The 14,142-nt window shown below is 44.8% G+C and overlaps 1 protein-coding gene across 1 annotated transcript in view; it reads right to left on the bottom strand.

Annotated features, from left to right (window-relative positions):
• Nucleotides 1-494: 494 nt before the first annotated feature.
• Nucleotides 495-14,142, bottom strand: part of tshz3b (teashirt zinc finger homeobox 3b) — a gene marked incomplete at both ends in the record, with an annotated part of 49,318 nt that continues 35,670 nt past the window's right edge. Inside the window, one exon of the mRNA XM_083900934.1 lies at nt 495-4,135. Coding sequence (XP_083757060.1) covers nt 495-4,135 — 3,641 coding nt within the window. The remainder of the gene's footprint in view (nt 4,136-14,142) is intronic.

The following is a 14,142-nucleotide window of genomic DNA, read 5'->3' as shown; positions in this document are numbered from 1 at the left end:
AAACAAAAAATCATGAAAAGTGCACCAGGTTTAGTTAGAAAATGTTCAACTAAACTGTTTTCATTTATGCATGCAGCGTATCACACCCCAGTGATGCCAAAATATAAAAGGAACTTAATTTCCATGTACACAAAATACATACAGTTCGTTTTTAGAATCTCTTTTTCTTTTTTTTTTAAAACCTTCATTGTCTGCGTCTTTTCAGCGACAGCAAAAATTCACCGGTCCTATCGAGGAGCTTACTTCACGCACTCGGATCACGAGATCCACGTGGTTTAGACCAGAGTGAGTCGACCTCAAAAAACACAAAATTTAAAACCATGTGCCAAAAAATGTAAAGCAGTAGTTGTATGGCATCTTTGTGCAGTTCCGTCACATTATGAATCCTTTCTTTTCTTCCCAAGAAAAGTCTAAAAAAGGATAAAGAGCAAAAAGACAGTGAGCCATTTACGAAAAGAGTGCAGCGTTTTTTTTGTCCCCCCCCAGCACTTGTGCTACTGTTTGTCCAGCTCGCACACGTACATGAGGTGGTCCTCGGGCGACTTCCCGTGAGTCTTGCTCAGGTGAAGCTTGATCGCGTGCTTGCTCGCAAAAGTCCGGTTGCAGAGCTTGCACTGGTATGTGGCGCCGCCGCCGCCGCCGCCGCCGTCATCGTTGTCGTCGCCGGGGGACGGCGGTGGGGATTTTGTCGAGGACAGAGAGGTGGTTAAGGAAGACGGAAGGGAGATGGGTAGAGAGGACGCTAGAGGGTGGGTGGACAAGTGGAGACTGGAGAGCAGCTTTTCGGATAGTCCTTTGGTGTGGCGTTGCTGTTGATGGTGCTGCGAGATCTGGCTAAGCAGCTGCTCCCCGGAGAGCTTGGCCAAGTCTCGCAGACGGAAGCCCAAGTGGGATTCCAGGTGGCTGACGTAGGTGGATGGCGAGCGGATCTGCGAGGCGCAGTCGCTGCAGAAGAAAACCGGGTGACCCGAATCCAAGTTTTTCAAGAACTTGGTGCCACCCGTTCTCCTCAGCTGGTACTTGACGTTAGCCAACCAGTGGGATATCGTAGTCATTGAGAGGCCAGTGAAACGAGAGATGTGCATTCTCTCCTGTGGGCTCAGGTCCGACATGATGTACTTGCCGTCGTTCGTTTGTCGCAGACTGGCCGCAAACTGGGCCTGCAGGATGAGAAGGTGCTGAGGGTTCCAGTTTGACTGGCGACCTTTGCGTTTCTGGGAGGGCAAGACGTCTTCCCCGTCGTCCTGCGTGATGCCCTCGATGTCGGAGCGCTCGGACAGGCTGGTGGGCGTGGAGGACTTAGAGAGAGCTTGGCTTTCTGTCAGGTTCCTCAACATGTCGGAGATGTCCGACAGGGCGTTTTCCCTCAAAGGGGAGGAGGACATGAAGGAAGCGACTGCAGCTGAAGCTTTGGTCATCCCAACGGTGGACGGGGGAGGAAGCGAGGATGGGGTGGAAGCAGCCGAAGACAGCGTCGTCGAACCGCCGCTGCCGTTTTTGTCAGCGGTTTTGCCTTTGGTGAGATCGATGGGCTGGTCGTTGTTTAGGTGCTGTTGATAAAAGTAGCGATCCAAGTGATCGTTGCTGGGCTTTTTGGTCTGTGCTGGTGGGGTCGACGCTGCCACCGCTGCTTTCTCTGCCAGACTGTTGCTCATCTTGAACAGCATGCTCATGGGGTCTAAGGAAGGTAAGGCCGGTTTCGACGCCTTCCCCAGGTGGGCGTTCATTACAGACTGCAGAGCGCTCAGAGGGTTGATGAAAGGCTGCTCTGGAGGTGGATGGTCTGTGATGATCGCAGTGCTGCCTGTTAATGAGGACGACTGAGGTGAAGTCATGGCTGTTGACTCGACTCCATTCTCCACCGACTCTTTTATGGAAATGTCTCCATTCGATTCTCCATGATTGGCTCCATTTCCTACCACCTTCTCGCCTCCGTTTATATTTTCAGGGGTTTTACAGCCCTCTGCTCGGCTTTCTTTTGGAGACTCTCCTCGGGCAGAGTCCCCTGCCTCGCTGTTGCAAGGTGAGGGCGTGGCGTGTCTCTGAGGAGATCCCCTCACAACACCACTGGGCTCTCTCATTTTCTCCTCAACCTTGGCCACTTTCTCGGTCACTTTCTTGACAAGTTCCTCCATGGCGTGGAAGTTGTTTTTGGGTAAAGGAGACGTCTGGCAGCTGGGAGGAGAGATCAGTGGCTGGTTCTTAACACTCGGGGAGAGGATCTCCGCTGGAGGGAACATGTATTTAAGGGGAGAGCTCTTGCCAGAATTGCCCAGAGAGAGCTTCATTATGTTTGGGAGCTGATAGGCTGCATGGATGCTGGGATATCCGCCCCAGCTTGGAGCGCCATTCTGGGCTTTGTTGATGGCTGATGTCACCGTGTTCTCCAACGACTTGAGGATGTCGAGACCCCCTTTTGGACTGGCTTCCAGGTCCTCTTCAGTCAGATAGGAGTATTTTGAAGAGATATCAAACTTCTCGTCTGGCTCCTCCTCAAGCCCCGCCTTCTTCTCTTTGCTAAGAACATTACCATTGTTGACGATGGGTTCTTTAGTACATTCCTCCTCCTTTTCCTCCTTTTTTATCTCCACAGCCATGACAATGGGGGAGATGCTGGTTGGAGGAGGCACAGGTGCAGGTGGAGGAGAGAAAGTTGTTGCAGCCAGAGGAACAGACTGGAACTTCTCTTCAACGGTTGAAATAGATATTGGGACTGAGGTGGGCGACTCTATAATGGGTTTCCCTTTCTTGATAGCGGAGTTGGTGACTTTAATAAAGTGTCCCGTCACCATCATGTGAGCGGTTAGCTCTTGTAGTGTGTCATGGGAGCTTCCGCATTCCATGCATTTGAGGATCTGTGACTTTCTGGATTCAAACTGCCAGGCGTAGCTGGCGCCATTCTGGTGTCCGTAGCGGTTGTTTGCCGTGATGTAAGGGTTTGCGACCTTCTGGAGAATGTCATTAGAGTCGCTGAGGGACACTGGCTTAGGCGTGGTCCCTCCATTAGAGTCAGGTGAGCTAGGGATGTCCAGTTCAATGGGGGCTCTCTTTCGAGCCGTGGAGATAATCTTAGCTGCCACGGGCGTAACTGGCTCTTTCAGAGGCACTTTCTGGTAATGTTTCGTCTTGATCATGTGGACACTTAAGTCCTGAAGGGATTCAAATGAGTGCCCGCAGTACATGCACTTCAGCACTTTTTGTGCGTCCTCCTTGCCCTCCATCTCCAGCAAGGAGCGCTTTCTGGGTTTGGACCACCGCTTAGCGCCTGTGCTGTCCGTCTCGTGGTTGTCGTCACGGTAGTGGCCCGTCTCGTTCATGTGCACCGTGAGCTCCACCAGCGTGTCGTAGGCTCCACTGCAGTCCTTACAGCGGAATTTACTGGCACCGGTGAATATGGAGCCGTAGAGCTTGGAGCTCTGTCGGTACAGCTGGACGGTGCTGAAGAGGTTGGGTTCTGTGGAGACGGTGGACACAGCCACTGCAGGGTGTTGAACCAGGGCCAGTCTGTTGTGGTGGTGGTTCTGCGAGGCCTGCTGCAGGGATTTAGCCATCGCTGTCTGGTGCCAGTCGTAACCGCCGCTTCCACAGCTACTGCTGCTGCTGCTACTACTGCTGCTGCTGTGACTGCGTGGGGGTTTCTCTGCAGGGGGCTGGCTCAGGTTCAGATTCAGTGTGGACCAATAGGAGTTGGTCAGAAAAGAGGTGTAAATAGCCTTCATCTTTTCCAGGCTGTCAGCCACCGATCCCGTCGTGGCTAGCATGGCCTCATCTCCGCTGACCGCCGCAGTGGCGTTGACGGCGGCCATGAGAGTGGAGGGGGAAGACAGGGACAGAGCGTTTGAGGGATCTTTAGAGAGGAGGACATCGTCCTCGTTCTTCAGCGACAAACTCTCAAAGTCTGACATTCTGTCGCTGGATTCGCTCACGTGAGACTCGCTGTCCAGCTCTTGGCCGGAAAAATCCGCAGCGCTGGGGGAGTCGTGGAACCCAGTGGATCCCGGTCGGTCCTTCAGAAGGAAGTCCTTGTCCTGGCAAAGGAACTTGGCTGCAGGCTCCTCCCCTTCTGGAGCAGAGTCGTCCCCGTCCAGGTCCTCGTCCATGAGTGCTGCTTCCTTCTCGTCCTCGGGGACGTACGCTGTTCAGACGGAGAGAATAACAAACAGGGGGAAGAATTTGTTAGCGATATACGCTGACAGACATTTCTCAACTTTGTATTTATGTTTCATCACTGAGCAGCGGGGGATTGATAGGAACCCAAGATACTGGCATTCACACTTTCTCCAGAGGAAAGAGAGCAATCATCCGGTGACACTCGCAGACTGAGTATGTGTCCTGTCATGAACCGCTGAAGTAATTCAGTCTTAACTTAAACCCATTTTTGAACCCACATTGTTTTCAAATTGGAATCAAGTCACCACCTCCCCCTCCCATTCTCCTCCCCAAGCCCCAGGTCTTTGTTCTGTATTGCAGAGAATCACAGGCAGCGAAATGAAGAGAGAGACATAGAGAGGTGGAGGATGGAAAGAGAGAAATGGAGGGAGGGAAAGGGGAAAATGTCTTCAAATAGGACGACTTGCCACCTTATTCTTCTCAAGGGGCAACAGCTTGAAATTAAAACTAAATTTGAAATTAATGAAGCACATTCTGGCGGTGGCATTCGTTTCTGAAGTAATAAATTACTTGTATCAACCTCGGAGACAGCGGTTCCTGTCTGTCAATTAATACGTTGCACGCTTCTTCCGCAGACTCTAATGCATTCCCTAACAGACACACTCGCCATTTAAATTAAGCATGCGTTTTCACTCATTACACTGCTCAGCCCCCCCCACACCCGCCTTCCTCGTAAATAAAAATGAATGCATGTACGTTTGCCTGCGACAAATCTTGCCACGCAAAAACCCATTTGCTTCAATTACCCGAGATTAGAAAAAAGTTTAGAGTTATTATTTACAGTTTAGCTTCAGGGGCCTGGGCTCCAGGCTTTCAATTTATATTCAGTTTTCCTCCACTTTAAGGAGAAGAGAATGGAAATCACACCGAGAAAAAAGCTTTTTGTTTTGTTCTGTTTCTGTCAGAATGGTAAAACAACAGCGGGAGAATAGATCCTACGTGATTGCGCTTTCACGTTAAAGGTGTAGTTGGTGTTTTTCTCAAAAACAAACAATTATAAAAGTGAAACAGAGAGGAACAGGGCTGTATGATGGCAAAATAAAGAGTCCGATATTTTCTTCAGATATCATAGACTTCTGTTTCGTGACAATGGTTTTTAGTGAAGCCCGTTGGAAATGTGCTGCACGTCAGGCTGCTGGAAGTTTCTCAGAATTGGATCAGAAGTGGTTCGAGCTTGAAAGGGTCGTGACCCACATTCGCGTCCTGATTGGTTCTAATCCACCGTGACTCGACTCTCAGCTGTGAACCACAAGCCCTAAAAGCGCTAACATTTACTGAGGATTCACTTTCAATTCCAACTCATCGTCTCGTCTTTTTTCAACAATGTCGTCATCCGAGTTGGCAGAGGAGAGAATCCTCAACTTTCTTGTTGACACCATCACGCTTTACGACCGGTGAACCCAAAAGGGTTTAACCCCAACCCTGACACACAACTGAAACAGAACTTTACCTACACTATATGGACCAGGCTTTGGTCTCTAGGTCCCTTATCTCCAATGAAGGACAATCGCTCATCATACCAAGACATTTTGGACGATGCTTTGCTTCCAACAGATTGAGGAAGATCCTTCTCTACTCCGACTATAAAGACACGGTTTGAGTTTGGTGTGGAAGAACTTGACTGATCTGACCTTTGAGCCGGACCTTCGCGTCCAATGTCAGAATGAATGGACGGAAAGAAATCCGGAAAGGGAAGTCTTCTAAGCTGCCATATTGAAGTCCTGTATATGTATCTGAATACGTAATTACAGTCAGACGTCCCAATACCCTTATAAGTGCATACAATTTTTTTCTTTATTTATTAAAAGGCTTTCCATAAACATTGGTCTCTAAATGTTGTAGTACATTTTAGGCCTGTGTGTGGCGCTGTTGCACAGCCAAAGAACTACACCATGAACACAGGAGAAGGAGCATTTACACAAAGCTTGTGCGCTTTGTGTACAAACACCAAGAACACAAAAGAAGGTGACTGTTGGTTCTGTACGAATAAAAAGCCAATACTTTTGCGGATTCTTCTTGCAAATAGTATTTTCAGGTAAAAACTAGTGCCGTACCCGTTCCCCTTCTCTTACACGTATTATCCGAACACCGTCAAAGTCGCGACCAAACACACTGGTGCCCTGAGTGAGTCTCTGCCAAGTCTGAAGTCTGTCAAGCCAACTGTTATAGACAGATATGCATACCAACAGACAGATGTTCCTTATAACACACACAGTAGCCAAACCTTCTCTGAAATGCAGGGTTTTCTGAATAACGACTTATATTCACCGCTACACAGACGTCGAAGAAGAAGACGAAGAAGAAGACGAGTGTAGGTGTGAACGTCAGCAGCCCTGTGCCTCGCATTCCTCTGTGGAACAGGCCATCGCTCATCCGAACTGGTATGTAAACACAGAGCGAGCTGGTCAGTGGGACGGGTGTGGCATGCACACACACACACACTCTCTCACACACACAAACACACCGATAAATAAGTGAAAAACAGTGTCGCATTCTCCTCGACAACGAGAGGAACAGACGCGCAGCAGGGGATAATGGCTGCACTTTGGCGGTGAAAAAACCCCAAAACAGGGACTTCAGCTGTCGCCAACTTCCATCCACGGCTGAGCGGTGTGACGCGTGTGCGTACCTGAGTGTGTGTGTGTGTGTGTGTGTGTGTGTGTGTGTGTGTGTGTGTGTGTGTGTGTGTGTTAGCTCTGCATCAGCAGCACGTACAGAGAGAGGAGTCTCTGTCACTGTCAAGCCACCGGTTGCCATCGGCGATGATACGACACCGCCGCGGGATAAGCAGATGCACAGAGACACAGATATCCCCGAGCCCGTCACACACACACACACACACACACACCTCCACACACACACACACACACACACTGTAAGTGCTAACAAGTGTTTGCCTTCAGGCGACGACGATCTCAGGAGCTCACGTCTGCTCCTGCATTCAGTCGAAATGTTTTTTTGATTTTTAAAAAAAAAACCTTGCATGTTTGAAACCCCCCACACACACACACACACACACACACACACACACACACACACACACACACACACACACACACACACACACACACACACACACACACACACACACACACACTCACAGCAGGGTCACCTGATCCTGATCTGCGGCGCCTGAGAGTTATTGTGGCTTCCCTTCTACTTGTATTGACGTACAAGGATCTTGTAAAAACCTCCGCGATCCAGTTCGGCTTTTCAACGTTTTATGGACGTTATAACCCACACACACACACACACACACACACACACACACACACACCCTCCTCTCTCTCTCTCTCTCTCTCTCGTACGTACATGCAGCCGAGCAGACCCACATGTACACGCCATCTGTTCTGAATCAGCCAAAACGACAGCTGTTTAAGAGAACAATGCGGCAGATCGTGGAGGCCAAACATCGACGTGAAATAACACACACACACACACACACACACACACACACACACATCTACACTGCCCTTCAAATTAAAGGCCTTTGTGCGATAAGAACAGCCTTTAATGGTACATGCACAAATCCAATCATCGATTAATCGAAGAATTTGAAGTTTTTTTCGTGATTAAAGTAAGATTTCTGATTGTTTCAGCCCCTTCAATCTTAAGTCGATTCTTTGCTCCACATAACAACGAAATAATTAAAATGGGATCATTTTGGTTTATGGACGAAACAAGACATTTGAGAACATCGTCATTACGTTTTTTTTAACATTTTATGACATTTTATGGACCAAAGGATTAATCGGTTACGGAAATAATCGTTAGTTGCAGCTCTACTGTGATGTGTATATATATATATATATATATATATATACATATACACACATATAGAGATAGAGGATCAGGGTCCACGCACACATGGTTTCTGAAACCCCTTTGAGGCGGAAAGGCGTAAAATATGTGAACATTTGGGCGTTTAATTGCTCTCCGTGTTAACAATTTATGGACACAATGACATGAAAAGGCAGCAGAGTGTGTTTAGGTTGAGCCACAGCTGCCTGCTGTTGTTGTGTGACATGATAAAATATGCACAGCGTTGATTACAGTCTCAGTCTTGCCTCTGTGTGTGTCTGTGTGTGTGTGTGTGTGTGTGTGTGTGTGTGTATGTGTGTGTGTGTGTGTGTGTGTGTGTGTGTGTGTGTGTGGATTTATTTTGGACCTGGCTCCTTCTCGCGTGTCACCATCCACCAAAAAAATGTTCGCCGGGAAACAGAACAACATAAAAGGGGATGCTGTTATTTTTCAAACGTGACAGGATGATACACAGTGATAAAGGAATTATACCTTTTTTTTCCTTTTATTTGGTGTTTTTTTTGCTTTATATAAACGTGCTAATCTGCTCTGTACACGCAGACTCTTTATAGCTTATTGTGGCAATAAATATATGTATTTTTATTTTTTTTAAATCATCGTCACAGTCAAGTTTAATCCTGTTTTCTTCCTAAAAAACAAATACTACAATGTATAAATGAATCTAGCTTCTCATTCAAGGAAACCTCAGACATCACAATTTGTTGTTTTGACACGACGTTTGAATATTGAATATATAGTACGACTATTTTCTTTGATTTATCGACTAGTTTTGGGTCCAGAAAATATTGGAAAACAAACTGAAATGTTTTCAAAGCAACAATGATTCAGTTGGAGAAAAAACCCCAGAAAAATCACAGAACTTGTATTTTAAACACAGCGTTGTGCAAAAGTCTTGAACTGCTACTAGATGTGTTGTTTATGCAGCTGCTATTATGACTATTTAAGATGATTCCTCAAGCTCCGTGTTAATATTACATCACGGAAATAAAGGAAATATGTATACAGTATTTTAAAAAATGCAGTATTTCTTACATTTGCCAAAAACAGTACTGCATAAACACTATATTAGCTGAAATTCATATGTGAATGGACAATTATGTCATAATAAAGTAGCCTAAACATCCATTATCACTATATTACAGATATGCATGTGGAAAAAAATTGTATTTATAATACTTTTCTACATGTTCCTCTTTTAATATACTGTATACGTGTCCTTTTAGACGCTGAAAACACAGTGAGATTTTATGAATAAAAAGAGCTGAACCAAACACGCTGGAGGAAACCAAGCGGTCAAACCTCGGCCTCACATAAATACCAGGTGAGGAGGACGGAGCTCACACTTTCCTTAATGATCAGGTCTGCTTGGTTTTCAGAGGAGACACAGACGTAAGGTCAAAAAACATAAATGTGTTCTGTAAGAACATTGGATTTTAAAGCCAGATTTACCTCGTGAGATTTTACTTGCGCTCAATGGGAGATAAAGACCAACAATAACGTGGAGAACGAGTACATTTGTGTTTCGTAAAAAATTGAGAGGACGGAGGAGAGAAGGAAGGAGGGAGGAAGAGTTTGGAAGGAAGTCAAGACCGAGGCCACACACACACACACACACACACACACACACACACACACACACACACAGATGATCCCCAAGGCCACTGGCTCAAGTCCAGACTGTGAAGTTCACAAAACTATGACTGAGATAAATATGGAGACACACACACACACACGCACGCACGCACACACACACACACACACACACACTGGTTTCCATGACTTCAGAGGACATTGCATTGACTTACATTCATTTCCCGGACACTTACTCTCACCCTTAACCATAATTACTGACTGACATAATCCTAATCATAACCTCAACCCAACCTTAAAACATGTCTTCACCTTAAAATGTAGTAATTTAGGTTACGGGGACATGCTGTTAGTCCCCATAACGTGACTGTGTAAACAGATTTACTGTAGGTCCTCATAACACACACACTCTCTACACTAATCTTAGCCATAACCACTTCATGACTAACCCTTAACCTATAACCACAATTCAAATCTTATTTCCTTGGGAAAATGAGGTTCTTCTGCCTCATTAGGACCAGGTTTTTGGTCTCCAGGAGGAAGACTGGTCCTCACAAGGTCAGTGTTTATGACAGTGGGGGAAAAAAAGGTCCTAAAGAGGTAAGAAATACACACACACGAACACACACACACACACACACACACACACACATAAGCAGCCAGGGCCAAACACACCAGGTATGCAGGTGCTCTTTTAATTAGCAGAGAGAGAGAGAGAGAGAGGTAGAGAGAGAGAGGTAGAGAGAGCACCAGATGAACTGTCAGCGGGGCAGAGGATTTGGTTTGATCACATTTTCAGGAGGAGAAAAAAAATAAAAACCACCACAGTTTGTTTGTGACAGAAATTACAAATCTACCTCTTTTTTATTTGTGTGAGTTGATAGAAATGTTGGAATTACAGTCCTTTAAATATAAATAAATATATACTGTACGTACTATATATATATATATATATATATGTATGCATATATATATATAAATCCTTGGTCAGATTATAAAGCTGTGATTCTCTGTGTGAGAAAGTGTCTCCGCTGCAGATGTTACGTTAGGAAAACACTTTATCATGCTTATATAACCACTTAGAGCCACAACCACTGTGTTTACTTCTGCATAAACCACGCATTTTCACTGTGTGTGTGTGTGTGTGTGTGTGTGTGTGTGTGTGTGTGTGTGTGTGTGTGTGTGTGTGTGTGTGTGTGTGTGTGTGTGTGTGTGTGTGTGTGTGTGTGTGTGTTCCAAATGGGACGGAGAAAAACCCATTAAATCACGATTATGTTGACCACACTAATTGTGATCCAGTCATTGTTGTTGAAATCGGCTTTTTAAGTAAATATGAACTCACGTGAGTAAGATGTAACAAGTTATAAGACAAAATGTCACGACAAAAGATATAGTTATTAAATTTGTTTTTAAGATACTAAAAAAAAAAACTACGAAAACAACCTCTCGTGTTATTGGGGGCGGAACTTTAACTAAATCAGTCTCTAAAACATTTGTTGTGGAAAATGTTGTTCCAGATTGTTGTGGAAATCACCACACCAAACCCCATAGAGAAAATCAGTGATCATAACATCCTTTACCTCAGTGACACAAAGTGACCACACGAGGCAGCAGTAGACCAGCAGCTCCTGTGTCCCCGTGAGCTAAAATCACTGATTTTCTCTATGGGGTTTGGTGTGGGAGAGTGAGTGTTTTACAAACGTCAGTTTCCTGTTGAGAACGTCCATTTAACAGTGAAATCCCACCGTTAACATATATATATTAAGATATATATATATATATCATATCATTAGACTTCATTTGTGAGCAGAGTAGGTGACATTTATAGAAATATGTCAACAGCGTATGGACATAGCTTGTGTTTCTATGCATTTATGAGTGATACACACCTGAACACACACACACACACACACACACACACACACACACACACACACACACACACACACACACACACACACACACACACACACACACACACACACACACACACACACACACACACACACACACACACACACACACGTGTGCAGTGAGAGACCATCGCACCAATTTGTCTGTGCATGTCAAATCACAATAATTAAGCTCTATCGATCTGAGATTCAATTAACTTCATTAACGTGGGCCGCACTGGTGATTGTGGAGGTGAGGGCGGAGATTATAGGATCTCATTAACTGGAAAATGCTGTGTGTGTGTGTGTGTATGTGTGTGTGTGTGTGTGCAGAGAGAGGGTGAGAGTGGTCAAAGGGGAGGGGGGGGGGGGGGCAGGGGCACACACGGGAGCGCCATGGGACTGGCGAGGCATGGCATTGATCCCCAGGAGGCGTTCGATCGACCCAGACGCCTGACGAATTGAGCTGTTCCTCTGCACCTCCTCGGCTTCACCGCACACACAACGGACACGTGTGTGACGGTGTTTTATGGCATCAGTGGAATATGACGCGTTAATTGCTTCTCCACTCGCACACAAAGTCGCTGGATTGTGTTTGTGTTGCTTTTGGGAGCTATACAGTATTTTTTGCCAAGTTTGACAGGCTTCAAACTTGGCAGGTGACTTACTGAGGGCGCCAGTGTGTGTGACGCCGACTTTGGCCGTGTTTGGATGAGAAATGAGACAAATATCGGCAAAAATGTTAGAAATATCGGTGAAAATGTGACAAATATCGGTAAAAATGCGACAAATATTGTTAAAAATGTGACAAATGTTGTAAAAAAATGTGACAGTATCAATAAAAATGCTACAAATATTGGTATAAATGAGACAGATATTGTTAAAAATGTGACAAATATTGTTAAAAATGTGACAGATATCGGTAAAAATGCAACAAATATTGTTAAAAATTTGATAAATATTATTAAAATGTGACAAATATTGGTAAAAATTTGACAAATATTGGTAAAAATTTGACAAATATTGGTAAAAATTTGACAAATATTGGTGAAAAATGCGACAGTATCAATAAAAATGCGACAAATATTGTTAAAAATGCGACAAAATATTGTTAAAAATGTGACAAATATTGTTAAAAATGCGATAAATATTGTTAAAGATGTGACAAATATTGGTAAAAAATGCAACAGTATCAATAACAATGCTACAAATATTGGTATGAATGTAACAGATATCGGTAAAAATGCGACAAATATTGTTAAAAATGCGATAAATATTGTTAAAAATGTGAAAAATATTGGTAAAAAATGCGACAGTATCAGTAAAAATGCTACAAATATTGGTATAAATGTGACAGATATCGGTAAAAATTTAACCGATATCTCCCTAAAAGAGCGGCAGATGTATCGCTAAAACTAGCCACCACCGCCGAGTTCAAAATTACGAGTTCGGACTACAAATGGAACTCGCTATTAAATACACACTTGAATGCTCCTTGTTATTGTGAGCAGCATTGACTTTGACTTTGACTTAAAAAATGTAACGGACAGGTACCGGTGTTGTTGTGATGTTTTTCCATTTCCAGCAGCTCCTGTGTCCCCGCGATCACTAAAATCACTGATTTTCTCTATGGGGTTTGGTGTGGGAGAGTGAGTCTCTTACAAAACATCACTTTCCTGTTGTATTCCTGTAGAATGTCCATTTAACAGTGAAATAACACCATTAACATATTCTGAAGACTTCCATGACGTCAGAACGTCACACAACCACACCTCTAAACACCTGAACTGTCACTTTAATGCATCACGACGCAGTGGAGATTAGCGTAAAACATTAGCGTATACTCATCTTGCGGGTATTTGGAGCAGTTAGGTGTTTTATTACTGCATGTATTCATTTTTCCAGTTTTTCCAGGTCTTTTATGTACTTTACCTGCAAGTGAATCATTTTCATGTGCTACTCTCTCTCTCTCTCTCTTGTGCTGATAAGTGGTAATGAACCGCATGAGCTTTTCAGAGCGGTTGAGATAATATTAGCATATACAGTACATAGTAGTGGCGAGAGAGGGATGAGAGAGGGATGAGAGAGGGATGAGAGAGGGGAGATTAGATGTGGAGTGGCAACAGTTAGTGAGTCTGTCTGTGGCTGCAGCGTCGCAAAACATCACTGAAATACGGCAATTATTCACAAACACAGATCCTGCTGTAGCAGAGGACGTATACGCGAGTGTGTGTGTGTGTGTGTGTGTGTGTGTGTGTGTGTGTGTGTGTGTGTGTGTGTGAGAGAGAGAGAGAGAGCAGCGTTAGCCGGGCTAATCATCTCCCTGTGCCACTCAAACTGTGGAGCTGCTGACAGTGTATTTACATGCTGCTGTTACACTGCCAATACAAGAGTGTGTAGTGTGGGCTGAACGGCTACTGACACACTCACTGTGTGTGTGTGTGTCTGTGTGTGTGTGTGTGTGTGTGTGTGAGAGAGAGAGAGAGAGAGAGAGAGAGAGAGAGAGCTGTATTTATACATATGCAGTATTTATTTAGGAATAAAGGAGATTCTCCGTTTCTTCTCAAATGAGTTTGACAAAGTCAACGTTACGCCCACGCACTGACTTTTAACTGTGTGTGTGTGTGTGTGTGTGTGTGTGTGTGTGTGTGTGTGTGTGTGTGTGTGT

This window comes from Microchirus variegatus (genome assembly GCF_963457635.1).
Source record: "Microchirus variegatus genome assembly, chromosome: 14".
Classification (NCBI taxonomy): domain Eukaryota; kingdom Metazoa; phylum Chordata; class Actinopteri; order Pleuronectiformes; family Soleidae; genus Microchirus; species Microchirus variegatus.
The sequence above is the reverse complement of the archived record's forward strand: the minus strand, read 5'-3'. Positions and strand labels throughout refer to the sequence as shown.